The sequence below is a fragment of the Myotis davidii genome, unplaced genomic scaffold (genome assembly GCF_000327345.1).
Source record: "Myotis davidii unplaced genomic scaffold, ASM32734v1 scaffold157, whole genome shotgun sequence".
Taxonomy (NCBI): domain Eukaryota; kingdom Metazoa; phylum Chordata; class Mammalia; order Chiroptera; family Vespertilionidae; genus Myotis; species Myotis davidii.
In genome coordinates this window covers 508601-532722 of record NW_006288722.1, presented here as the reverse complement: position 1 = coordinate 532722, position 24122 = coordinate 508601, and the positions used below count along the sequence as shown (strand labels likewise).

At 59.2% G+C, this 24122-nt stretch overlaps 2 protein-coding genes across 2 annotated transcripts in view; both read left to right on the top strand.

Moving 5' to 3' along the window:
• LRRC16B (leucine rich repeat containing 16B) overlaps nucleotides 1-16029 on the top strand; it is a 16371-nt gene extending 342 nt beyond the window's left edge. The window contains exons 2-40 of the mRNA XM_006760884.2: nucleotides 1395-1507; nucleotides 1813-1863; nucleotides 1959-2018; nucleotides 2104-2219; nucleotides 2436-2533; nucleotides 2765-2835; nucleotides 2937-3010; nucleotides 3209-3284; nucleotides 3365-3453; nucleotides 3914-4008; nucleotides 4201-4287; nucleotides 4499-4608; nucleotides 4717-4794; nucleotides 5331-5407; nucleotides 5486-5590; nucleotides 5685-5754; nucleotides 6235-6316; nucleotides 6442-6538; nucleotides 6661-6715; nucleotides 6794-6966; nucleotides 7189-7257; nucleotides 7476-7569; nucleotides 7655-7753; nucleotides 8137-8265; nucleotides 8423-8536; nucleotides 8870-9045; nucleotides 9803-9890; nucleotides 10020-10163; nucleotides 10437-10500; nucleotides 10617-10825; nucleotides 11165-11265; nucleotides 11838-12153; nucleotides 12470-12598; nucleotides 13207-13273; nucleotides 13383-13472; nucleotides 14943-15061; nucleotides 15147-15327; nucleotides 15455-15571; nucleotides 15686-16029. Coding sequence (XP_006760947.1) covers nucleotides 1395-1507; nucleotides 1813-1863; nucleotides 1959-2018; nucleotides 2104-2219; nucleotides 2436-2533; nucleotides 2765-2835; nucleotides 2937-3010; nucleotides 3209-3284; nucleotides 3365-3453; nucleotides 3914-4008; nucleotides 4201-4287; nucleotides 4499-4608; nucleotides 4717-4794; nucleotides 5331-5407; nucleotides 5486-5590; nucleotides 5685-5754; nucleotides 6235-6316; nucleotides 6442-6538; nucleotides 6661-6715; nucleotides 6794-6966; nucleotides 7189-7257; nucleotides 7476-7569; nucleotides 7655-7753; nucleotides 8137-8265; nucleotides 8423-8536; nucleotides 8870-9045; nucleotides 9803-9890; nucleotides 10020-10163; nucleotides 10437-10500; nucleotides 10617-10825; nucleotides 11165-11265; nucleotides 11838-12153; nucleotides 12470-12598; nucleotides 13207-13273; nucleotides 13383-13472; nucleotides 14943-15061; nucleotides 15147-15327; nucleotides 15455-15571; nucleotides 15686-15714 — 4112 coding nt within the window. The 3' untranslated portion in view covers nucleotides 15715-16029. The remainder of the gene's footprint in view (nucleotides 1-1394; nucleotides 1508-1812; nucleotides 1864-1958; nucleotides 2019-2103; nucleotides 2220-2435; nucleotides 2534-2764; nucleotides 2836-2936; nucleotides 3011-3208; nucleotides 3285-3364; nucleotides 3454-3913; nucleotides 4009-4200; nucleotides 4288-4498; nucleotides 4609-4716; nucleotides 4795-5330; nucleotides 5408-5485; nucleotides 5591-5684; nucleotides 5755-6234; nucleotides 6317-6441; nucleotides 6539-6660; nucleotides 6716-6793; nucleotides 6967-7188; nucleotides 7258-7475; nucleotides 7570-7654; nucleotides 7754-8136; nucleotides 8266-8422; nucleotides 8537-8869; nucleotides 9046-9802; nucleotides 9891-10019; nucleotides 10164-10436; nucleotides 10501-10616; nucleotides 10826-11164; nucleotides 11266-11837; nucleotides 12154-12469; nucleotides 12599-13206; nucleotides 13274-13382; nucleotides 13473-14942; nucleotides 15062-15146; nucleotides 15328-15454; nucleotides 15572-15685) is intronic.
• Nucleotides 16030-17793: 1764 nt separating this feature from the next.
• On the top strand, nucleotides 17794-23873 carry CPNE6 (copine 6). Its single transcript, XM_006760867.2, has 16 exons — nucleotides 17794-17908; nucleotides 19238-19409; nucleotides 19833-20012; nucleotides 20302-20376; nucleotides 20546-20620; nucleotides 20753-20836; nucleotides 20928-21017; nucleotides 21375-21479; nucleotides 21685-21771; nucleotides 21992-22051; nucleotides 22314-22447; nucleotides 22530-22584; nucleotides 22664-22715; nucleotides 23022-23155; nucleotides 23286-23522; nucleotides 23717-23873. Exons 2-16 carry the CDS (start codon nucleotides 19242-19244, stop codon nucleotides 23852-23854), a joined length of 1674 nt encoding a protein of 557 aa, XP_006760930.1. The 5' UTR covers nucleotides 17794-17908; nucleotides 19238-19241; the 3' UTR covers nucleotides 23855-23873.
• Nucleotides 23874-24122: the final 249 nt, after the last annotated feature.

The following is a 24122-nucleotide window of genomic DNA, read 5'->3' as shown; positions in this document are numbered from 1 at the left end:
CATGCATCCCGCTTGCAAGGCAACCCCCTCCCCTGCCCCTGCATCCCAGCTGCGGGCATCTGACCCTGGAGCATCCTCCGCTGCCCCCCCTCGCCTCACCCTGTCAGGACCTTCCTGTCCCAGAGCCGCCCGTGCTGATCTTTGGTGACAGGTACAGTCCCCTCGCGGTCCCTAGGGCTGACTCTCTGGCCCACCCCTAAGCGAGGCGGCTCGTCTCCTCTCCGGAGAGTCCTTGTTTCCCCGCCGGGCGGAGCCAGGCCCACCCCGGGCTGCACGAAGGGAGCTGCCCCTGGTCCTGACAGCCTCTTGGCTCTACACCCTCCCTCTCCCGGCCCCGCCCCGGAACTGGCCCCGGAGAGCCCCCTGGCAGCCTAGCAGCGCCCAGACCAGTGGGGCAAAGAAGGGAATCAGGGAAGAGGGCCTGCATTGGTGCTAAAAGCTAGAGCAAGATCTCTGCAGCTCACCTCCCACAGTGCCCCCGTCCCAGCCGGCCCCCTTCTCACTACCTTACACCCACACCTCAAGGCCTCTCCTGTTTGCATGGCCCAAACCAAGGCCCGGGCCCCCCAGCGCTGCCACAGCCCTGACCCCCAGAGGCAGCAGCCCAGGCAGAGATCAGGAGCTCAAGGATACTCAGAGGCATGCGGGCCTTGGCGATTTCCCACACCTACACACACACACAAGCTGAATCCTGAGATGTGTGTACAAACATCTCTATAGCGCCTGGACCCCCTGCTCTCCTGCTGGGAGGCCAACAGGACGCAGCAGCTTTGGTCCCTGGAAGACAGACAGATCTCTCTCTCTCTCTCTCTCTCTCTCTCTCTCTCTCTCTCTCTCTCTCTCGTCTGCCAGCAGATGGATAGGGTTTCATTTAAACACTAACTCCACCTGCCACACACACCGGAACCTTCTGGCTCCGTGCCCCTTTCACAACTGCAAGCACAGCATACTCATTCACACTTCCCCATCCCCACCAACGGCATCTGCAGAAGGCACGCACACACGCGTTGTAAAAGGCAGACACGCTCACACCCAAGACCACCTAGAATGTAGTTAAAGGGACCCGCCCACACCCCCACACACTGACTCACTGTGTATGGGTTGACAGTTGCTGGAGTGAACAGGCTGGAAAACCCTTCACACCCTCAGAAGTGTAAGACACGCCCTCCCACAGACAGGGTCACCCCGCGGCTGTCTTTTGATTCAGAAACATCAGGAACCAGAGTTTTCTCCACACCCCCTCCCTCTCTAATAGGAAGAGAAAAGTCACCCAGGAAGGAAAGCTGTGTGTCCCTGTCCTTCTTTGTCTCTCTTTTTCTCTCTCCTCCCACCTGACTCTGCCCCCGGAGAGCCCCGAGGAGGTGGGTGGCGAGGGTAAGGGGAGCTCTGAGCAGGCCCCTGTCCACCTGCAGACAGCATCCGGAGGTGCCTGAGCCAAGGGGCTGTGCTCCAGCAACACCGCGTGAAGCTGGAGACGAAGCCCAAGAAGTTTGAGGACCGAGTGCTGGTGAGGGCACTGGGCTTGGGAGCAGAGGGAGGCACCAAGGGCAGCGGGCTGCTGAGGGCAGAGAGCCTGGGAGGCAGGGCACACAGAGGTGGGGAAGAGCTGAGGAGCTGAGTGTAGGAGAGGGTTAGGCTGGGCTGGGCCAACGTCCAGGAGATTAGAATGGGGCATGAGAGAGAGGGAGGACCCCCAGCACAGAGGGCCGCTGCTGGCCAGGTTGCACACAGGCTGAGGGGGCTAAAGGAGGGCAGGAGTCGATGGCCCAGGGAATGGCCACTTGCTGCTGATTTTTTTTCCTCTCTCTGAAGGCCCTGACCTCCTGGCGCCTCCACCTTTTCCCCCTGAAAGTCCCAGCTAAGGTAAGTTGGGCTGAGGAGCAGAGAGCACCTGGCATGCTCCCTCCTGAGCGTGGCAGCCAGACCCTTACCACGAGCTGAGCTTCCCACACCCCCAGGTGGAGAGCTCCTTCAATGTCCTGGAGATCCGGGCCTTCAACACACTCAGTCAGAACCAGGTGAGCACCAGGGCCCAGGCCCCACTATCGGGCCAGCAGGAGGGAAGGGTCAATATGTGAGGCCCTGCTGCTCCCTCACCCCCAGATCCTAGTGGAGACAGAACGAGGCATGGTGAGCATGCGGCTGCCATCAGCTGAGAGTGTGGACCAAGTGACGCGACATGTGAGCTCAGCCCTCTCCAAGGTCTGCCCTGGCCCTGGGTGAGTGGCAAAGGAGGACTCTCTCAAGGGGGTGGGCAACAAGGAAACCTCTCCCTCCTCCGCTCCTCCCCTCCTTCCCCTGGACCCGAGCTCCGAGGACAGCAAGGAGAAGAGCCAGCATGTTCCTGCTCCTGTTTTTTCCTGGGGATCCAGAAGCCATAAGACATTGAGAGCCTCTGTTCACCTCTCTCTGGGATGGATTTGTTCATCTCCTAGGTGTCTAATCCGGCGTGGAAATGCAGACACTCCAGAAGGGCCCCGAGACACATCTCCCAACTCTGAGACTTCCACATCTACCACTCACAGTGTGTGTGGTGAGCAGGGGCAGACCTGACGAAAGTGGGACCTGAACCACCCTGCCCCTTGTCCAGAGTCCTTTATATATGGGGTTTCACCTGCCCCGGGGACCCCACAGCTCCCGGACCTCAGAGGTTCATGGTGTAGCAGGAACCCAGGACATAAAATGACCTTGACCTTTCCTTGACCCCCAAAACTGTTCCTCACTCCCTTGCCCCTCGTGGAGTCAACCCATATTCTGCCCATAGGTGGCTTCTCCGAGACCTACGCTGCCCTGTGTGACTACAATGGGCTGCACTGCCGGGAGGAGGTGCAATGGGTGCGTTGGGCAGGGATCCACTATTTGGGCAGCTGGGGCCTGGCGGGAGCGGGCAGAGGAGGAGGAGGGGAGCAGGTGTGAGCCAGTTCTACCTCTCCAAGGATGTGGACACCATCTATCATGCCGAGGATAACCGCGAGTTCAATCTTTTAGATTTCAGCCACTTGGAGAGCCGGTAAGCTGATGGGATAGATTCCCCACCGCCACCACAGAAGCCCTTCTAATCCCACCCACAGCCCCAGCTCTCTCCCCCCAACCCCTCTGCACTGCCTTCTACCCATCCAGGCTTTCCCCAGCCCAACCACTCTATCCCCAGTCTCTTCTTTCCTGCCCACCTGCTCACCCTTCCCTACCCACTTCAATCTCCCCACAGAGACTTGGCCCTAATGGTGGCAGCCCTGGCCTACAACCAGTGGTTCACCAAACTCTACTGCAAGGACCTGCGGCTGGTAGGGACGAGGAGGGGTGGTGGAAGTGGGAGGAGAAGTGTCCTCTCTGGTCCCTGGTCACAGCACCCCTCTGTCCTCAGGGCTCTGAAGTGCTAGAACAGGTGCTACATACCCTGAGCAAGTCGGGGAGCCTCGAAGAGCTGGTGCTGGACAACGCTGGACTGAAGACGTGAGCCAGCCTCCTCCTTGGGCGGTGGTGCCCCCGTGATGTAATCTTAGGGCAACAGAACCTCAGAGCACAATAGGGGCCTCTGAGCTATCTCATCCTGCTCCTCACTTTACAGAAGACGCTGGGGCCCAAAGAGAGCAGACAACAAGTCCATGGTCACGCTGGACCCAGACCTAAGCCTCCCGACCCCAGCTCCAGGGCCTTCCCCAGCAGGGCCTTCCCAGCATGCTCCACCGACCACCAGGCAGGGTGGGCTTCTCTGACTCCAGGGCCCGAAGCTGGTCTTTGTCTCAGCACAACTTCTCTTGTGCTCCAGAGCGGTGGCAAGTTCCGTGGCAGACCCTGAGCTGCTCCGCACCTTGGGGGCTCTATCCTTTGCAGTCCCAGCCAGGCGGGCAGGTGGAGGAGAAGGGGAAGCCCAGGGCCTGGGACAAACAAACCCTTCCTCCCCCGCCTGAAGGGACTTTGTCCAGAAGCTGGCCTGCGTGTTTGGGGAGAACGGAAGCTGTGTGCTACATGCCCTCACTCTGTCCCACAATCCCATCGAGGACAAGGGTGAGCCCCAGCCCGGAATCCTACCCCCACCGCAATGCAGACCCTGACCTAGCCCAGAGCCCAACCCGGTCTGAACAGTGGATCTCCAACCTGATACCAGCCCCTGCCCCAACACCTCCATCCTTCACCCCAGGCCTGTACCCCACTCACACCCCTACTCTGACTGTGCCACCTGCTCTCCCCACTCCCCAGGTTTCCTCAGTCTGAGCCAGCAGCTCCTCTGCTTCCCCACTGGCCTCACCAAACTGTGCCTGGCCAAGACAGCCATTTCCCCTCGAGGTATCTGCACTGGGGACCCTGACGTGTGACCATTAACCTCCCAGTGCTGATAGGATGTTGAGCCCCGTCCAGAGGCATATCCACACACTCACACAGCCTCCCGGGGACCAAGGGAAGGAAAGGAGCCACATTTGGGGAGTGGGGAAGCGTTGTACCCCTGGAGAGGAGGTGGGGATGGGGGCCAACCCAGCCCAGTGCCCGCTGTGCTCAGGGCTCCAGGCGCTGGGCCAGACCTTCGGGGCCAACCCGGCCTTTGCCAGCTCCCTTCGATACCTGGACCTGAGCAAGAACCCTGGGCTGCTTGCCACAGACGAGTCCAATGTGAGTCCACGGAGCACAGCCTCCAGCCCCTGCCGAAGCACGCTCAGGCTGCAGGGCCTGGGTCTCTATCACCCCTTCCCCTGCAACCCCTCTGCCCTCCCTTACCAGGCCCTGTACAGTTTCCTGGCCCAGCCCAACGCTCTGGTGCACCTGGACCTGGCAGGGACTGACTGCACCATTGACTCGGTGAGGGGGGGGGCGGGTTGGTAATGGGGGACCAGCCTGCGGTGACTGGGGAGGCCAGGGTAGGTCTGTGCCCCACCACCTTCCTTGGGTATGAAGATGGGCAGAGCTGGCAGGATGGCTTCAGGTTCAACTGACTTGTAAAGCAGTGCCCACAGCTGACACCGGTGCCGCACTTTATCTCGGTCCCTGCCCAAGGCTGTGCTGGCTCCATGAAAGCCAGCCCTCGCTCCATCCCCCTGGCCCAAGGCTGCATCCACCAGGAGGCTATGTGAACAAGGCACCTTGTGAGCCTGTGGTGACCCTGGCTTTACGCATCCATTGTCTGTGAGCCTCTCTACCACCCCTGGGGACCAGGCAGGGAGTAGACCCACTTTCCACAGGGGGGAAACCGAAGCAAAACGAGGGGAAGTGGGCATCCATAGCTGGGCTCACGTAGACTGACCATGGGGGGTAAGAGCAGGACCTTGATGGGGAGGGAAGACCCCTCCCAACACCCCTCCCAGCCCCTGCGAGACCCACCATGTCTCTCCCCACAGCTTCTGGGTGCCCTGCTCCATGGCTGCTGCTCCCACCTAACCTACCTCAACCTGGCGCGTAACAGCTGCTCTCACAGGTGGGAGTGAGGGGTGCAGGAAGGGATGGGCAAGTGGTGGCTGTCCCTCTCCCTTGCTGACCCCAGGGGTCTCTGCAGGAAGGGCCGGGAGGCCCCACCAGCCTTCAAGCAGTTCTTCAGCAGCGCCTACACACTGAGCCACGTCAACCTGTCTGCCACAAAGCTGCCCCTGGAGGCCCTCAGGTCGGGTGGGTGCAGGGTTGGGGGAGCGTCCACGGGGGAACCATGAGAGAAGGGGTGAGAGGTGAACGTGGGCCTGCTGGCCTTCCCCCGACAGGGCGCTGCTGCAGGGCCTCTCCCTCAACAGCCACCTCAGTGACCTGCACCTGGACCTCAGCGGCTGTGAGGTGAGCCCTCCGTCCCCCAATCCCACTGCTATGTCCCCCACCCGCTGTTCATTTCTCTGACCTAGTCAAACCCTGCAGTATCTTGCCTCTGCGCCACTCCTCTGTGACCCCCAACCTGATCACACCTCCACTTTCCCGCCTCCGTCTGTGGTCTGCGTCCCGTGTCCCTCTTTCCAGAGGTCATTTTCAGTCTCCAGTATCTCCCCCCTTAAAGCTTTGCGGACGGAGATACCAGGCTTTCCCACCAGAGGGCAGGAGCGAGCTATCTCCGGTGCAGCGGCCTGGAGACTTTTCTGACTGAAAGGGAGAGAGCCCTGGGGAAGAATCTGGTGTGGAGAAGGGGCCTCCTGATTTTACACCCCAGACCTGATATGACCTTGAGTCCTGGCGTAACTACTTTGGTCTCTGAACATTAAAGGTGCCTTTTATAGGTGGACTTACCAAGAATTTTTCAGCCTCACCCCTACCCTGTTCCTGCAGCTCCGCTCAGCAGGAGCCCAGGCTTTGCAAGAGCAATTGGGGGCTGTCACCTGTGTGGGCAGCCTGGATCTGTCAGACAATGGTGAGTGGAGGTGTTTTCTTCCTGGGAGCCAGGTGGGGACAGGGCCTGGAGCATGGGGGAGAAGCGTTAAGGAGACTCCTGTGAGCCTGGGCCTCAAGGCCAGGCCTCTCCCATCTACTGGCCAGGGTTTGACTCCGACCTCCTGACACTGGTGCCCGCACTTGGCAAGAACAAGTCCCTCAAGCACCTGTTCCTGGGCAAGAACTTCAATGTCAAGGCCAAGTAAGGCCCCTCCCCATACACAGACCCTCACCCTGTCAGCCCCCTCTCCTTTTGGCTCCCTGTACTGCCTCTGACCCCCTCGCTTCTCCCCCAATATCATGACCCCAGCCCTCTCCCCACAGGACCCTGGAGGAGATCCTCCACAAGCTGGTGCAGATGATCCAGGAAGAGGACTGTGTGAGTGACTTGGGGGGGTGGGGTGCTGCTGTGGCGGGAGCCTTGGGAACTGGGCCCAACCCCTACCTGCCCACACAGTCCCTGCAGTCGCTGTCCGTGGCAGACTCCCGGCTGAAGCTGCGCACCAGCATCCTCATCAATGCCCTGGGCAGCAACACCTGCCTGGCCAAGGTGGATCTGAGCGGCAATGGCATGGAGGACATTGGGGCCAAGATGCTGTCTAAGGCCCTGCAGATAAACTCCTCCCTCAGGTGGGTCCCCACTTGAACCCTCTGACCCCCCACGGGCACGTGCACACACACACACACACACACACGCCCTTCCTGCTTGCCTTGCTCTGCCCCAGCTTCCAGGAAACCCTCAGTCCCAAACCATCTCTGAGTGTGCCTCATTACCCAAAAGAGGGGGCTGTGTCCTGCCCCTTAACGGGGACTCAGAGGGAGGGTAACAAGCTGTGCTCAACCTCTCCCCAGAACTATCCTGTGGGATCGGAACAATACATCTGCCCTGGGCTTTCTGGACATTGCGAGGGCCTTGGAGAGGTGAGTGGACCAGGCCCTTCCCTGACCCAGGCCCCCAGCTTCCTGGGCCTGGACCAAGCCTGAGCTAACTCAGCCTCACACCAGCCCTTTTGACCTATTTGCACAGAAATGTTAGAAAGGGCCATGGACGAGGGAAGTGGTCAGCAAGAGGTGGGTCTGGGGGAGCAGGGGCCTCTCCTCATCTCCTCCTCCACGTAGCTGTGCTCTTACGTCCACAGCAACCACACGCTGCGCTTCATGTCCTTCCCCGTGAGCGACATCTCCCAAGCCTACCGCAGCGCCCCCGAGCGCACTGAGGACGTCTGGCAGAAGGTGGCGGCCTAAGTAGGGTGGAACAGAGAGGGTGGGGGCCAGCCCACATCCCCAGGCCCTGACCCGCTCACCCGGTCATCTCCAGATCCAGTGGTGCTTGGTGAGGAACAACCATTCCCAGACGTGTCCCCAGGAGCAGGCCTTCAGGCTGCAGCAGGGCCTGGTGACCAGCAGCGCCGAGCAAGTAAACGTTTCCCTCTGGGACACAGGGGGCATGCGTGGGGCATGAGTGGGCATGCAAGGCACAGGTGTGATGTAACAGGGGGTAGGGGAGCATGAAAGAGTTATCACATGATGCCCATAACTGGGCTCAAGTATGGGGAAGAAGAGGGGTCCCAAAAACGAGAGAACATGTGGGCAAACAGTGGGGGCCCCAGAAAAGGGAGCTCCACTGGGCATTCATGAAGGGTTTCCCCAGAAGAAGTGAGAGCAGAGATATCACCATCACCCAGGCAGTGCTGGCACCAATAGCACTGCCCAAGGAGACAGAGAAACGGGGTGCCTGGGGTCCCACCTGGGAGAGTGTTGTGCGGGGTCCCCGTAACACTCCTGCCGGCTGTGCTGCAGATGCTGCAGCGGCTGTGTGGACGCGTGCAGGAGGAGGTCCGGGCCCTGAGGTTGTGCCCCCTGGAACCCGTGCAGGATGAGCTGCTCTACGCTCGGGACCTCATCAAAGACGCCAAGAACTCCCGGGCGGTGAGCCCTGCACAGTACCCCACACACTCTCCCTGGCAATCCAGAACCCAGGAAGGCCAGCCATGCTAGCCCAGAAGGGTCTGGGCCCTGCCTGTGCAGCTGCCCTCCAGGCACAAAGGCCTGTGTCTGGCCTGACCATAACCCCTTCCTCACACAGCTGTTTCCCAGCCTCTATGAGCTGGGGCACGTGCTGGCCAACGACGGGCCTGTGCGGCAGAGGCTGGAGTCCGTAGCCAGTGAGGTGTCCAAGGCTGTGGACAAGGAGCTGCAGGCAAGTCCTGGGGAAAGAGACTAGTGTTGACCCAGGCTCTAAGCCGAGGGCTAGGCCTGCCCGGGGAGATTCCTGGGGCAAGAAGGAAATGCAGAGCTGAGACCACCCACATTCCCACTGTGCAAAGACATTACTAGACACTGGGCTTGAATTGTCTCTGCTAGCTTCTGTCTTGGCCCCTGGCCTCTCCCCTCTCCCCTGGACTGACTTCCCTGTCCATATGGTGGGGTGGACACCTGAGGGGCTGGAAGAGACAGGCTGTTGTCTCTCGGCTGGGAAGCCACCCCTGACCCTGCCCCGCTTTGGGCTCTGGCCTCCCTTCCCCCATACTAGGTGATCCTGGAGTCCATGGTCAGCCTCACGCAGGAGTTATGTCCCGTGGCCATGCGGGTAGCTGAGGGGCACAACAAGATGCTGAGCAATGTGGCCGAGCGCGTCACTGTGCCCCGAAACTTCATCCGCGGGGCGCTGCTGGAGCAGGCCGGCCAGGACATTCAGAACAAGCTGGAGTGAGAGGCAGACGGGTTGGGGCAGGGCTGGACTGGACCCAGAACACTTAGGATCTCGGGGCCCAGCTCTCAACCATGAATAATAAATGGCACAATCTCCATTACCAGGGATAAATCTTTAACCAACTGCAACCTTGCTATTCAGGGTCGGACTGGTCTTTGCCCTAGAAATCTAAGTGCTGAGCTGGGGTTTAGGAGCCGGGCAGTACACACAGAGGTCCGCACACACACATAGCCACACACGCACACCGAGTCATCTCCCGAAAACAAACACAGCCTCTGCGGAGTCATGGCCAAAGAGAATGGATGTGATTGGAGTGTGTGGACTACACGCTCTCCCGCCCAGTTTTCACCCCTGGGCCTCTTTCCTTTTGGGTCTGGGTGCCACCACTCTCCAAAGCAAAGAAAAAGAAAAATTATTACAAGAAGAACTGGTTTCTGCTCTTACAGCAGAGACCAGAAGAGCTCTCTCGGCACCCCAACTCACCCAGCTCTGCTGACTGGAGCTCTAGGGGCCTTCAGTCTCTTTGCCCACCTCCTAACCCACACACACCCAGGCGGGAGGTCGGTGGGTGGGACTGAGTATGCCTTCATGGAGATTTGAGTGTGGCCCTCAGGAGCCTCCTACAGCATGTTAGGGCCTCCTTGGATGGCCAGGGCGGACTAGCCGGCCCTCCCCCTCAGGCACCTGGGGAAGGGCAGGGCTGAGGCTCAGGGCGGGGGAGGGAGTGGTGAGCAGCTCCACCTGTGCCCACAGTGAAGTGAAGCTCTCAGTCGTCACCTACTTAACCAACTCCATAGTGGATGAGATCCTGCAGGAGCTATACCACTCACACAAGAGCCTGGTAAGGTTTCTGAACCCTGGCCAGGTTCAGACAGGCCCTACATGTGGGCATCATACCACCTCCCGCAACCCCCCTCCCCTCAAGGCTCTGGGAGGTAGACCACTTCCTTAAGAACCTGTCCTTCCCCAGGCCCGGCACCTGGCCCAGCTAAGGACACTATCAGATCCATCAGGGGGACCAGGCCAAGGGCAGGATCTGTCCTCCCGGGGCCGGGGCCGGGGCCGTAACCATGACCACGAGGAGACCACAGATGATGAACTTGGGACTAACATCGTGAGCACCCCCACCCCCATCTGCTCCCTAACCTAGGTCCTGCCCCTGAGCCTGCAAAATACCGTCCCCTTCCACTTCTCCGGATTCCACCCGCCCCTTACGGAACTGGTCTCATCCACCAGCCCCAACCAGCCCAGCCTCCTCCCTAATCCCAATGCCCAGACCCCTGGGGAGAGGGAGGCAGGAGGGACTCTAAAAAGAAGCTTTCATGAGAAATGGAGGCTCCAGAAGAGATCCTGCCATGTGCCCCACTATTCACCTCCATTTCTACAGGACACCATGGCCATCAAAAAGCAAAAACGCTGCCGCAAGATCCGGCCAGTGTCCGCCTTCATTAGTGAGTCCCCAGCTTCGATTCTAATGGCCCTGTTTCCCTTTCCTTTTCCTCTGTCTCGCCAGCCTGCTTTCTCCCTGTCCCTCCTGCTAGTCCCTCTAACACTGCTGTCCCCACAGGTGGGAGCCCTCAGGACATGGAAAGCCAGCTGGGGAGCCTGGGGATCCCTCCTGGTTGGTTCTCAGGACTCGGGAACAGCCAGCCCACTGCCAGTGGCTCCTGGGAAGGTCTATCCGAGCTTCCCACTCACGGCTATAAACTAAGGCATCAAACACAAGGCAGGCCCCGGCCCCCCAGGACCACCCCTCCAGGACCTGGTCGGCCCAGTGTGAGTCCCTAAGGCCTCTCGAGAGGATCAGCTTCACAAGGCCAGGTGGGGAGCACCAGCCTCGGGGGATGTGGCGGGGGCCCTGGCAGGCCACCAAAAGAGGGACTGTCCAGTTTGGATGGGAGCTAGACCTTGTCACAGATAGGAAGTTCGTCTGCCAGACAGTAGCAGTCATGTGGAGAGAGCTGCCAAGCTTAGTAAATTTCCAGGTGGACTGGAGTCTAAATGTCCATGGGGCCAAGAGAGGCCAGTCCACGCCCAAAGGGGCAGAAGGCCCTGGTGGAGGGGAGGGTCTTCCTGGCCCGGATGAGATTCCCTACAGTACTTTCCTCCCAGCAGGTGCCTGTGCCTGGGACGCGTCAGGAGAACGGGATGGCCACCCGCTTGGATGAGGGGCTGGAGGACTTCTTCAGCCGAAGGGTCATGGATGAGAGTTCCAGGTGTGGAACCGGGACACACTCCCATTCACCAGGCCCCGAGGCTTGGAAGGACTCATGTCTGCCCAGCTCCCATGGAGACCGGGCCTGGGACAAAGCCAGTCTCTGGGACATTCCCTCACTTTCTCATCCTTCCATACCTAGCCCTTGTCTCCCATGTTTTCTTAGTCTCAGGACAGCTAACTAGAAAGGATGGGGCCAGTGGGGTGGTGGGGACGGGCCGGGGCAGGTTGGGGCTGGCTGCAGGCCCGGGTGGTATGACCATTAGGGTAAGAGGCCTGAGGGCATGTTCTCAGTCACTGTCCTGCCCTGCAGAACTGGGTCACTTGGAGAGACAGAGGGGAGGGCAGGAGCGTGCCTGGGAGGGAGAGTTGATCTGCTAGAGGATTATGACGGGGAAGGTGAGGACACCATCTCCCCTGAGATAAGTGGGGAGGGCTGCAGAGCCGCAGGAGAGCTAGATGAGAGGAAACTGGGAGGTTGGTGAAAACTGAGATAGACGACCAGCACCACCCTCTGCATCTGGCATTTACATCTCCCCGAGCCCTGCTATTAACACACCCCAACCTGCTCAGCTGCCCTCGGACCCTGCGGCCCCTGCGGCCAGGCCTCCCAGAGCCTCCACTGCCTCCACTGCAGAAGAAGAGGCGCCGAGGCCTGTTTCACTTTCGTCGGCCCCGGAGCTTCAAGGGGGACAGGGGGCCAGGGTCCCCCACCACCGGACTCCCCCCCCCTCCACCCCCACCCCCACCCCCAACTCAGGAGAGCCCCCCCAGCCCAGACCCTCCCAGCCTTGGCAACAACTCTTCCCCCTGCTGGAGCCCAGAGGAGGAGAGCGGCCTGCTCCCTGGACTGGGTGGGAACCGGGGGCCTTCCTTCCGCAGGAAGATGGTAAGTGAGGCAGGAGGTACTGTGCCCTCCCCATTTGCTGTCCCACACATAGCCCACCTGCCCATCCCACCCAGGCAATTAAGGGGAGGATGCTAGGGACTCTGGGGAACTTTGGTCATCCCAACTCCCTGCTCCTTTCGAGTGGGCTGGGCCTGTAGAGCATGCTGGGAGTGCTGCATGCATTTTGGGTAGTGGAAAAACTCTTCCAAGGGTGTGGGCAGGGGGCTCCGAGGGGCAGGGGCCCTCCCACTGCCTTGCTGCCTGTGGAGCCCCTCTTCCCTCAGGAACTGCTTGTAAACCGGAGAACTTGTTTCAGGGTTCTGAGGGGTCAGAGCCAGGGGAGGGGGGCCAGGCCCCTGGGACAGCACAACAGCCAAGAGTCCAGGGTGTTGCCCTTCCTGGGTTGGGAAGAACCAAAGGTTGGAGCTTCGATGGGAAACAAGAGGTGAGCAGAGCCCAAGCGGTTAAGTGAGGGTCCTATGGGTCCCTGTCTACCACCCCCTCCTTCCTGCACTCCCATCCCTGGTGGGTCAGTGGAAAAAACCATGCACTGGGGGTAGAGGTGTTCGCTGCAGCTCTGCCCATACCAGACACTTGCCGTGGGATCCTGGGCAGGTCTCCTAACATCTGGAGCCTCTACTTCCTTGTAAAATGGGCGGTCATAAAAATACCTCCAGAGCTGTTTCCCAAACTTTGGTGACTTGATTACCACTTTAGGACTGATCTTTATCTTCTCCACATTCCACCTGTGTTATTATCTACACATTGTTTTCACTGAAATCAACTAGCCTTTTTAACTTAGTCTGGACCTGTGCGTTATTATCTTTAAAACCAAAGTCCTGTTTTCTTTTACTACACATAAAAGAAACACATGACTGTTAAAATAGCAGTACTTACATTCATGCAAGCCATTCCTGATGCCCCTAGGGTGGTCTGGGTGCCACTCTTTGGGGAAAACGGTGCAAGCGCCAGAGCAGAAGCCCCTCACTAACTGCAGCCCCCGCCTGGAGAGGGCGTCAGATTATTACAGTTGTTCCTCTTCTCCCCTTTCAGGGCACAAGCCCAGACCTGGAGGGCAGCGTCCAGGCTTGGCAGAAACGGCGCTCTTCGGATGATGCAGGTGAGCACGGTCACCCTCCCTTCCTTCTTTTGACCCCTCTCTCAGGGGCCCCTCCTAATTTGCTTTCCCGGTCCCCTGTTCCATCCCCCCTCCCCCGCCTCCACTCCAGGGCCTGGAGCCTGGAAGCCGCCACCACCACCTCAAAGCACCAAGCCGAGCTTCAGCGCCATGCGCCGTGCAGAGGCCACCTGGCACATAGGTACAGACACCTCTCTCAGGCAGCAGCGCTGAGGCCCAGGCTGTGCCCACAGACACAGACGCCACGGCCCTGCATCGGGTAGTCCGAGGTGGGGCTGTGAAAAGTCAACATGGGAAATGTTTAAGGATATTTACAAAGCGATAGCCAAGAGACAGCCCAACCCAAAGAAAGGCCCGACAGAACAGACGTGGCTTTGCCAGGACTGGCAGACAAGAGCACACACTGGGAGATTCCAGATAGTTTTCTAAGCAGGGCCACCTGTGGTCCCTGTCAGCAGAGTAGCGCCCTCTACAGACAAGTCCTCTCTCTGACCCTCAGCTGGGAAGAGTGGGCAAGTACTCGTCATGCCAGACCCACCTCAAACATTCCAGTCTCCTCCAAAAACAGCTGCCAAGCCACCCTCAGCTCATGCACCAGGTGCCACAGGGAAGGGGCCAGAGCCCGTCCTGCCCTGGAGGTCAGAAACCCTGGTGTCAGGCCCAGCCCAGCCACCACCAGCAATAACCTTATACAAGTTATTGCCCTTCTGGCTTTGAAACTCTGAAGGAATAAAAAGGAGGGTTCATGCTATGACATTCGCTTCTGCTGGGTTTAGAGCACTTTGCACCCACGGAGCCTCTGAAGGAAAACTGGTCAGCTCAGCGTCAACCTAAGGTCCCACGGGCCTGGCGTCTGACCCTTCAACAGCACTGACAGGGACACATCTCACCGTAGATATAGACGCTCCACCACCCTCCTCCCCTCCACCAGACGCCAGGGCACCAGGCACGTGCAGAGCCAGGCTGGCCCCTGACTTGGGAATGCCTGTGCTCCTGCCCATCTTCCAAGGCCCAGCCAGTACAGGGGGCATCTTTGCTGGTCCCCCCAGCCCACAAAGTGGTTAAATAGGCAAAGTGGGGCTCCATCCTTCACTTAGACCACGGGAGTTGGATGCTCCACTGCGCACACGCCCACCCCAGCACCCTCAGGTTTCTCTTACCCACACCCACAGACACGCACACAGACAACACCTTCCAGGTGGGTTACCCTCAGGCTCAGTTTGCATAAAGCCACAGAGACAGGAGGTGGGGGTGCCAGGGCGCCCCTCCTTGAGGCTCTCGCCATCTAAGTCAGACAGGAGACAAAGTCCTGGGAGAGCCAGGCTGCAGCCTTGGCAGGGCCCCGGGCACGGCAGCCCTGGCTGAGCAGCCCCGCCTGTGGGCCAGCCGCCCCCGGCTCTGGCTCTATCCCAGCAGGAAAGAGCTAGGGCCCTGCTCTTCACGAGGGGCAGCCTGAGCCCACTCCAGAGGTGACGGGCTCAGGACTGTCCTGGGGGCCCAGGCCTAAGGAAATGTGAGAGCAGAGGGGACATTAGCAGAGGCATAGGAGCAAATGGGGAAGCCCAGGCCTCTGGGCAACATAGGGGCAGGGGAGGGAGGGCTATGCAAGAATGCCTGTTCCTGCAGTTTCTTTTCTCTCCTCATCCCCTAGCTGAGGAGAGTGCCCCCAACCACAGCTGCCAGAGCCCCAGCCCCTCCTCCCAGGATGGGGAGGAGGAGAGGGAGGGGGCCCTGTTCCCGGAGAGGACCGTTCCCGCTAGGAATGCCAAGGTGAGGGCTGGCAAGGCGAGTGGGGAAGGCAGTTTGATAAGGCAAAGGACTAACTAATGATCCAGCATCTTCCTTCTTCTGTCAGCTGCAGGACCCCCCGTTAGCTCCACGGCCCCCCAAGCCAGTGGCTGTGCCCAGGGGCCGCCGTCCCCCCCAGGAGCCAGGGGGCAGGGAAGAGGCTGAGGCTGGGGGTGCAGCCCCAGGAATGAACAAACCCCGGCTGAGGCTGGGCTCACAGCAGGACCAAGAGGAGTCCGAGGTCCAAGGTCTGCCGCCTGGCAGGAGGGGGCCTCGGGATGCCTCTGGGACCCTGCTGCCCACACCGGTCCCCATCCCAAGCACCCAGCTGGGAGCCCCACTCCTATGCTAGACCTGCCTTGGCTATCATTTCAGGGCTCTTAGATCCAGGCCGCCGGACTGCCCCCCTGAAGCCCAAGAGGACACGGCGGGCACAGTCCTGTGACAAGCTGGAGCCTGATAGAAGACGGCCCCCTGACTCCACAGGTGCCGGTGGGTGGGCCAGAGGGCAGCTCCCCTTCCACCCTCCTGTCCAACATGGCGCACCCAGTACGGGTGGCTGGCTCTCCCTGCCCAGGAAACAGGCCCCCCTGGATTTGTCCCCAGCAGGAACCAGTGAGCCAGGAACAGACTGACAGCCGCTGCTGCACCCTCCCCAGCCCTCCTCTCGACATGTGCCTCACAAGGACTGACCCCCTACCCCCCTCCCCCCGCACCTCCAGGCCCCTCTGCCAGCCCATCCCACAGGGGCTGGATGGCAAGATGAGGTGTGGGGGCGAGAGGGGGACAGGGAGGGAGGGAGCAACCTGGAAAGAGGGAGGCTCTGAATGCCTGCTCCCTCAGCAGAGAGTCGGGGTGGGGGGCATCTCCCTCCCTGGAGGGCAGATGTATCCCTCTACCCCCAGGGGCTCTCTCCCCACTTGTATAGAATAAAATGAAAAATCACTGCCTGCCTTGCGTCTTTGCTGCCTTCCCCATTCACTGCCCCACACCCCACCATCTGTTCCCCTTCAGTGCTTGTTCTCAGTGGGGAAGAGGGAGGCATACCTCACAGGGTTGGGGCTGGAGCTCTGAGCAGAGAGGAGAGAATGGAGAAGTGATGGGCAGGTCAGAGGGGACCCCAGTAAGTGTCATGTGTAGGATCTGGGCTGAGCTGGCTGGAGAAGAGACCAAAATGATAGAAACCAGCACCAGTGTGTGTCCAGCTTTGGGGCGTGTGGTGGGATTGGAAGACCCTAGTGTACCAGGAGGAGACTTGGGAGCAGGGTGCTGTGCGTGTGTGTGCATGTGCGTGTGCGTGTGCATGTGTGTGCCTGCGTGTGTGTGTGTTTACACATAGGCAGGCTCACAATGGTGGAATTAGGTGGTGTGCCATCCTACAGGCACCATCAATAGTCAGAAATCTCCGCAGTAAAGCAGCCTGAAGGTGAACAGAGCATCTATGGTGTGAGAAGATTGATGATTACATTAATTTTTCCCATTGGTGTGCTGCCAAATACTAGCGTAGCATTCCAGACTCCAGCTCAAGAGCCTCTTCCTCTGTGAAGCCCTTCCTGATGCCCTCCCCCGACCCATCCCAGGGAACCCTCCCTCTTTGCGGCCCACTGCATCCTGACCAGATCCACACCTTTGCACCTGACACACTTAATTGCGCTTGTCTATTGGCTTATCATCTCTGTCTGTGAGGTTGTCTGTTCTATATACACACACCTCCCCAGGGCCGGGAGCTGTGTCCTAATCATCTGTATAGCCCCAGCCCCTGGTACAGTGCCTGGTACCCAGGAGCTGTCAGTAAGTGACTGCCCGCTTAGGGGCTGAAGGTGAAGGTGTTCTGGGGAACCTTATTGCCTACTCATCCCAGATCACCATCACATGGACCCAGATGTCTTCACGTGGGGCAGGCAGCCCTCAGGCAATTGCTCACTTCCCCTGGTCTCACTAGGGAATGACTAATCTTTCCTCAGGATCTGTGCATGGTTTGGCCCCTCCCACAAGGAATCTCGGGTTGAGGGACAGTGAATTGTGGGCACTGGGGAGATGCCTCTGGAATCAGTCCTTCAGCACATCTCACTGGGGGTTGGTTGTGTGACCAGAATGTGAGACTGCATGCCCTTAAGCAATTGTGTCCATGACCTTGTGTCTCCCTGTTAAAGGGAGACTGGTGGCTGGGACACTGAATCTCATTCTCAGAGCTATGAGGTTCCGGGTGGTTTTTAAGGAGCACGTGAGATCTCCATTCTGCTGTATTTGAGCTGGCATGAGTGAGTGTGCGTGAGTGACAAGTGTAGCCGGTGTTCTTTTATATGCGCAAATATCCTTAACAAGCATGATGTGGAGAGTGTCATGAGACTGGGTGTGTTTCCCTATGTGTATCTGTAGGGCTATAACTGTCGTGGTGTCACAGAGAGTTTACGTGCTGGCATCTGTGCGTGTCAAGATATGTGTGAGCCTGTGGGTTGTGGGTGCGTGTCTCCATCACTTCCCGGTGTGAATGTGTGTGCATCTCTGTGATGCTGGGTGTGGGTGTGGTGTGAAGGAGAAGATGTGTGTCATTGTGTCCATGGAGGTCCTGCCTCTGAGCCACCTCCAGCCCACCCTCCTCCCCGAGATCTGTGGCTCCCTCCCAGGCAGTGTCCCTGCCCCTCCTCTCTTCTCCCTCCCAACTGGAGGGAGGGTGAGGGGGGAGCTGGTGCTGCCACCTCCCCTCCCCATCCCTGCCCCATAAATAGCAGCAGAGCCAGAGCCGGAGCTGGCGCCAGCGGCTGGAGAAGAAAAGGAGTCAAGGCTGGGGCCAGAGCCGGAGAGAGGAACCCCCCAACTAGAGCCCAGGTGAGCCTCCCCTTCCTTCCTAGCCTAGCCCAGCCCTGCCCAGCCCAGCCTGACCCAGTCTCTGTAATAGCATCTCCCCCAGCCCCCAGAGAAGTCTCCGGTTCTGCCGGATTCCCTCACTATCACATGCCCTTGCCCTTCTCAGGGGACCTACAAGAACCGGAGACTGGTGGCTAGAAGGCAGAGACCCCTGACCCTCCCTCACAAATCCAGAAAGCACAGGCTGTGGGGAGGGGGTACCCAGCCAGAGAAGGGTCCCCGTTCTGAGGGAGGTGCCTACAGGAATTGTCACACCCTCCTGGAGACAGACACAGGACTAGGGGACAGACACACAAGGTGGGAGCATTCAGACACACCAAGGCACACTCGCTGGCAGAACCACAACATGAGATCAGACAGCCTCACCCTGAGACGTGGACAGATACAGATAGATGAACTGACCGGCCATGAACTTGGGCCAGCGTACCCCTGCCTGCTGCTGCCCGAGGCTTGGTACCACTGCTGGGGGAAGGTGGCGTGCGTGCATCCCACGGGCAGCATGGAGGGGGCCGCAGCTCCCCAAAAATCTCGTCGCTTAGAGACACTGCCAGCGCTGCCAAGAAGTGTGAGAACAGGGGAGGTGGGGAGGAAAGCGAGAGTTGTCATAGTGGGAGCCCCTGCCAGGAGCCTGGAGGAGCTCTCAGCAGGCACAGGGCTCTTCCTCCAGCTCCCCGAGCCCACCACCCTCCCTTCCCGTCAGCCAACTGCAGTGAGTTGGGGGAGATGAATAGGGACAGCCCAGGGCACCTTTCACCCTGCCCCCCTCCTGCCCACTGCAGCCCCATTCCTGAGGCCCATCCTCTTCAGACTTCCAGGGGCCCATCCACCCCTTTCCCCACCCCCCCTTGCCCCAGTTTATCTCCCTGGGGCCAAGACTGAGTGCTGTGCTGGCTCAAACATAGGTTGGGAAACAGCAGAAGGTGCTGAGGCAGCAAAAAGTGTGGATCAATTGATGGCCTAGGAGCCAAGACTGCCAGGAACACCCCCAACCCTCTAGCCCTGTCCAGCCCCTTCCATACCTAAGCCAGAAGGGGTGACAGAAGCACAGACTGTGCAGGTGTGGGAGGCTCAGGTACTCTGCCCTCCTCTGCTCAGAGCTCCAAGGGAAGCCAAACCCAGAGAGGGCAGGGGAAACAGGAGGTCCAGGAGGTGCAGGGGGTGCAGGAGGTCCTGGGCCTCAGGAAAGAAACAGGGCAAGGGAGGGTGGGGCCCAGGCTTCCAGAAAGTAGACCCCCTCCCATGGCAGGTGTTCCCTTTCCAGTATCCAGACCATCTGCTCTGTCCCCACAGTGACATGTCGGGCCCTGAGATGGGATGGGTGCCTGAGCCCCCAGCCATGACACTGGGGGCCTCGCGGGTGGAGCTGCGGGTATCCTGCCATGGCCTCTTGGACCGAGACACACTCAGCAAACCCCACCCCTGCGTGCTGCTCAAGCTCTACTCTGATGAGCAGTGGGTGGAGGTGAGAGCAACTCAGGCCTGGAAGGAGGGAGGCTGGGTGGAGGCAACAAAGGCCTCAGGTGGGAAAGTGAGGAACCTGAGGGGCCTCCTCCAGGCTGTGTGGGGAACCTTGGCGAAGGGTGTGCCATCCTTACAAGCACAAATCATTTCTAGTTTCTAAAGCCCAGAGTTACAGAGGGGCCTGAGATGGCCCCACGGGCAGTGGCACTGCTCCCAAAGGCCTTATGAGAGCCCCAGAGGGCTGAAGGTCTAGTGAGCTGGCAGCATCCTGAGCTGGGGTTGGGGAGGAGGGAGGGAGGGCGGTCAACCTAGGGAGGGAAGAGCTAGTCGCTGAGGGTGTGCCAGCCCAAGGAAAGCCGGCATGGTGGGTGGTCCAGGGGAAAAGTACCTGGGTTCCCAGAGGGCCCTCACCCTCCTGCCGCAGGTGGAGCGCACAGAGGTGCTGCGCTCCTGCTCCAGCCCCGTCTTCTCCCGGGTGCTGGCCCTTGAGTACTTTTTTGAAGAAAAGCAGCCCCTGCAGTTCCATGTGTTTGATGCCGAGGACGGAGCCACCAGCCCCAGCAGTGACACCTTCCTTGGCTCTACAGAGTGCACCTTGGGCCAGGTCTGCATTCCCACTCCACCCCCATCAGCTTCTGCTTCCTCTCTGAAATCCAAATTAACAGAGAGCATGATCTCTAGGGCTAGTTCATTCCTGGCTTGGACCTCCATCTCTGCCATTCACTGGCTGTGCAGCCTTGGGCAAGATACTTAACCTCTCTGAGTCTTAGTTTCCTCATCTAAACAATGGGGGTCACAGTCCAACCCTAGCCCAAAGTATTACCCCTGTCCCTTATACCCTGGCCAAGGCAGGTGGGGCCTCACAGCCGGTCTCCCTCCACCTCCACCTCCAGATTGTGTCACAAACCAAGGTCACTAAGCCATTGCTGCTGAAGAACGGGAAGACTGCGGGCAAGTCCACCATCACGGTAGGCAAGGTCACCTCTACTCACCCTTGGACTGGGCATTCAATGCCCCTGCACCAACAACCATGGTGACATCATGCCCAGGACTGGCCCCCACTTAAATTAAAGGGCATAGGGTGGACCTTGTGGTAGGGGGTTGGGGGGAGTCCTGCCACTTGTGTTCCCCTTGCAGATTGTCGCTGAGGAGGTGTCTGGCACCAACGACTATGTGCAGCTCACCTTCAGAGCCCACAAGCTGGACAACAAGGTTAAAATCCCAGAGTCCAGGCCCCCAAGTCAAGACAAATCCCAAAATCCCGGCACTGCTCCCTTCTCTGTGTTAGCCGCTTCCCCCTGCACACCTCACCAGGCTTATGGGTCTGTTCCCCTATGTCCCCAGGATCTGTTCAGCAAATCTGACCCTTTCATAGAGATCTATAAGACCAACGAGGACCAGAGTGACCAGCTGGTCTGGAGGACCGAGGTTGGTGCCTGGGGCTATGGGGAAGGAGGGAGGAAGACCAGGGTAGGGAAACCTAGATAGGAGGTGACCGGCTCTCTGGTGCCTCTCCAAGGTGGTGAAGAACAACCTGAACCCCACCTGGGAGCCATTCCGCCTGTCCCTGCACTCCCTATGCAGCTGTGACATCCACCGGCCTCTCAAGGTGAAGCCCCCTTCAAGCAAGGGCAGCTACTGAAGCATCCAGCCTCTGCCTGAGACCTTCCCCCTGAGTGTAGCAAGCTCCCTTCCTCTCCCCCACTGTGCCGTAAAGAACCTGTCACAGCTCAGTGTTCCTACATGTGTGCCTACATGTGTGCCTACATGTGTGCCTTTTATCAGAAGCCAAAGTCCCTGCCAGACTGAGCCAAAGAATGACGTTCTCGGCAAATGGCCTCTCTGGGCAGGTTGAGTTCGTCTTTTTGGATCTAGAGACTGTTAGACCCCTACCTCCCTGAGTCCCTCCCCCTGACCCCAGGAACCACCGCAAAGCGTCCTGACCCTGACCCCCCTGCCTTCTCAGTTCCTGGTGTATGACTATGACTCAAGTGGGAAACATGACTTCATTGGAGAGTTCACCAGCACCTTCCAGGAGATGCAGGAAGGAACCGCAAATCCTGGACAAGAGGTGTCACAAAGACCCCTCCCCTAGGATTCCCCCTAAGACCTCTGGGAAAATTCTGAGGGCGATGCTGAAGAGGCCACCATGCATCGTCAGCATCACCCTAAGGACTGAGCCGTGGAGTCCCTGCTCTGGGAGGCTTTGCTGGAAGGGGGATGAGGGGTCACCTGATGGAATTGTGACCTGGGCTTTTGGGGGATGTGGGGTCTAGATGCAGTGGGACTGCATCAACCCCAAATATCGGGACAAGAAGAAGAACTACAAGAGCTCGGGGACCGTAGTTCTGGCCCAGTGCACGGTAAATCCCAGCACCAGCCTCCAGTCCTGCCCCAGCCCTGAGCCCCACTGCAACCTCACATTCAACTCTTCCTTTGCCTCTGGGAACTGAAAACCCTTGCCCTATACCACTCCCAACTTCAATCTCAAAAGCTCTGGTTCCTCCACTTCCCTCACAGAAGCCCTACCTAGTCCCTCCCCAAAGGACTATCCCTCCACCTTATCTCCCCTACTTCTACTAGGTGGAAAAGGTACACACGTTTCTGGATTACATCATGGGCGGCTGCCAGATCAGCTTCACGGTAAATGCCCAGGGGATGGGGACACAGACCAGAGGGAAGGGCTAAGCCTATAGTGAACAGAAAGAACCCAGAATGCCCTCTGCCCTACTTAGGCCTCTCATGAGCCTGGCATTGTCATTTGTACCCCTCACCCCGCTCTATGATGATGCTACCTGTGGGCTCACCCAGATTCACCTTAGTCCTCCCTACAGACACTAGCACTGGCCTAGCCTCTCTGTTGGCTCTCAAGGATGTAGCAAGTCCGTTTCCCCACCTCCACCAGGTGGCCATTGACTTCACAGCCTCCAATGGGGACCCGAGGAGCAGCCAGTCCCTACACTGCCTCAGCCCTCGCCAGCCCAATCACTACTTGCAGGCCCTGCGTGCAGTGGGAGGCATCTGTCAAGACTATGACAGGTAGAAAGAGGTGGGGGGCAGGGCCGGAGACAGTCAGGGAGGCTTTGCCCAGTGGGCCCTTACAATCTTTTCTTCTCCCCAGTGATAAGCGGTTCCCAGCGTTTGGCTTTGGGGCTCGAATCCCTCCCAACTTTGAGGTAGGCTGGGTGCCAAGAGAAGGGAGGAGCAGGTGGGAGAGTGAGACAAGAAGGAATGATCCCCTTACTGTTCTCATAGGTGTCCCATGACTTTGCTATCAACTTTGACCCGGAAAATCCCGAATGTGAAGGTAAGAGGGCATGCTCCCACCAGCCCCCCAATACAGCTTGCTGCACACTCCTGTACACCCCATGACAAAGCACAGACTGCATTCCCATGGGCCCAGCTCCCTGACCCTTTACCCATTCAGTGCCTGGGTCCATTTGGTAAGACTTCCAGACCCTGGCCCAGCATCTACCCACCCAATTGCCCCAGTGCCTGGACTATCCAACTCTCCTTCTTACTGAGAAATGGAGGGGGGAGGACACTTCCTTGCTTTAACGGGTATCAGGAAGGGCTCCCCGCTAATCTCTGAAAGCCTCACCTCTGCCCACAGAGATCTCGGGGGTCATCACCTCCTACCGCCGTTGCCTGCCCCAGATCCAGCTCTATGGCCCCACCAATGTGGCCCCCATCATCAACCGTGTGGCTGAGCCAGCCCAGCGGGAGCAGAGCACCGGCCAAGCCACGGTGAGGAGAGGAAGCGGCAACCAGACTCTGCCCGGATGCCCTTGGGGGGGTGGCAGGGGGCAGGGACTGAGCTTGGGGCATGTGCCAGTACCCTTGTATACAGAGGCTACCTTCCTCCCCTCCACCACAGAAGTACTCGGTGCTTCTGGTGCTCACAGACGGTGTGGTAAGCGACATGGCTGAGACCCGCACCGCCATCGTGCGCGCTTCCCGCCTGCCCATGTCCATCATCATCGTGGGCGTGGGCAATGCTGACTTCTCTGATATGCGGCTGCTGGATGGTGACGAGGGTCCCTTGCGCTGCCCTCGAGGGGTGCCCGCGGCCCGCGACATCGTCCAGTTCGTTCCCTTCCGGGACTTTAAGGATGTGAGTGTCCGATGCTCCCTCCCAGCAGGACTCCACAGCTCCTCACACACCCAAATCTGACCTGGTTCTCCCACCCGGTGGATGTCCTGAGAAGGATGCTAGAGCCCAGCTGGCCACTCCGAAGCCCTGCCCATACCCGCCCCTGCCCCTTATGCTTGGGTTCCTAACAACACTGCCATGATCCCTACCCGTAGGCCTCACCTTCTGCGCTGGCTAAGTGTGTCCTGGCTGAGGTGCCTCGGCAGGTGGTGGAGTACTACGCCAGCCAGGGCATCAGTCCGGGGGCGCCCAGGCCCTGCACGCCTGCCACGACTCCCAGCCCTAGCCCGTGACTGCCTCCCACTGGATGGAAACACCCTCAGCCTCTCAGTGAGTCCTGGGGGCCCAAAGGAGTGGACACTAACTAGGGGGTGCAAAGTGGGGCTTGGTGGAGCCCATCTCGGCCAGGTATGGTACAGAGAAGGGTGCTTATGGCTATCCCACTCTCTCTCAGGTGCCTGTCCTGACCCTTGTGACTCGAGTGACCAGTGCCTCTCCCTCTTGGATCAGCTGTGCCCCCTGGGTCCTGGAAGTGAGTGGAGAGCCCTGCCCCATCTCTCC

Excerpts from the sequence above, each read along its gene's own strand:
- CPNE6 (XM_006760867.2), top strand. The coding sequence starts at position 19,242 with ATGTCGGGCCCTGAGATGGGATGGGTGCCTGAGCCCCCAGCCATGACA. Across the intron at positions 20,377-20,545 it reads CGGGCAAGTCCACCATCACG|ATTGTCGCTGAGGAGGTGTC; the intron begins GTAGGCAAGGTC and ends TTCCCCTTGCAG. Across the intron at positions 23,523-23,716 it reads CCTTCCGGGACTTTAAGGAT|GCCTCACCTTCTGCGCTGGC; the intron begins GTGAGTGTCCGA and ends CCCTACCCGTAG.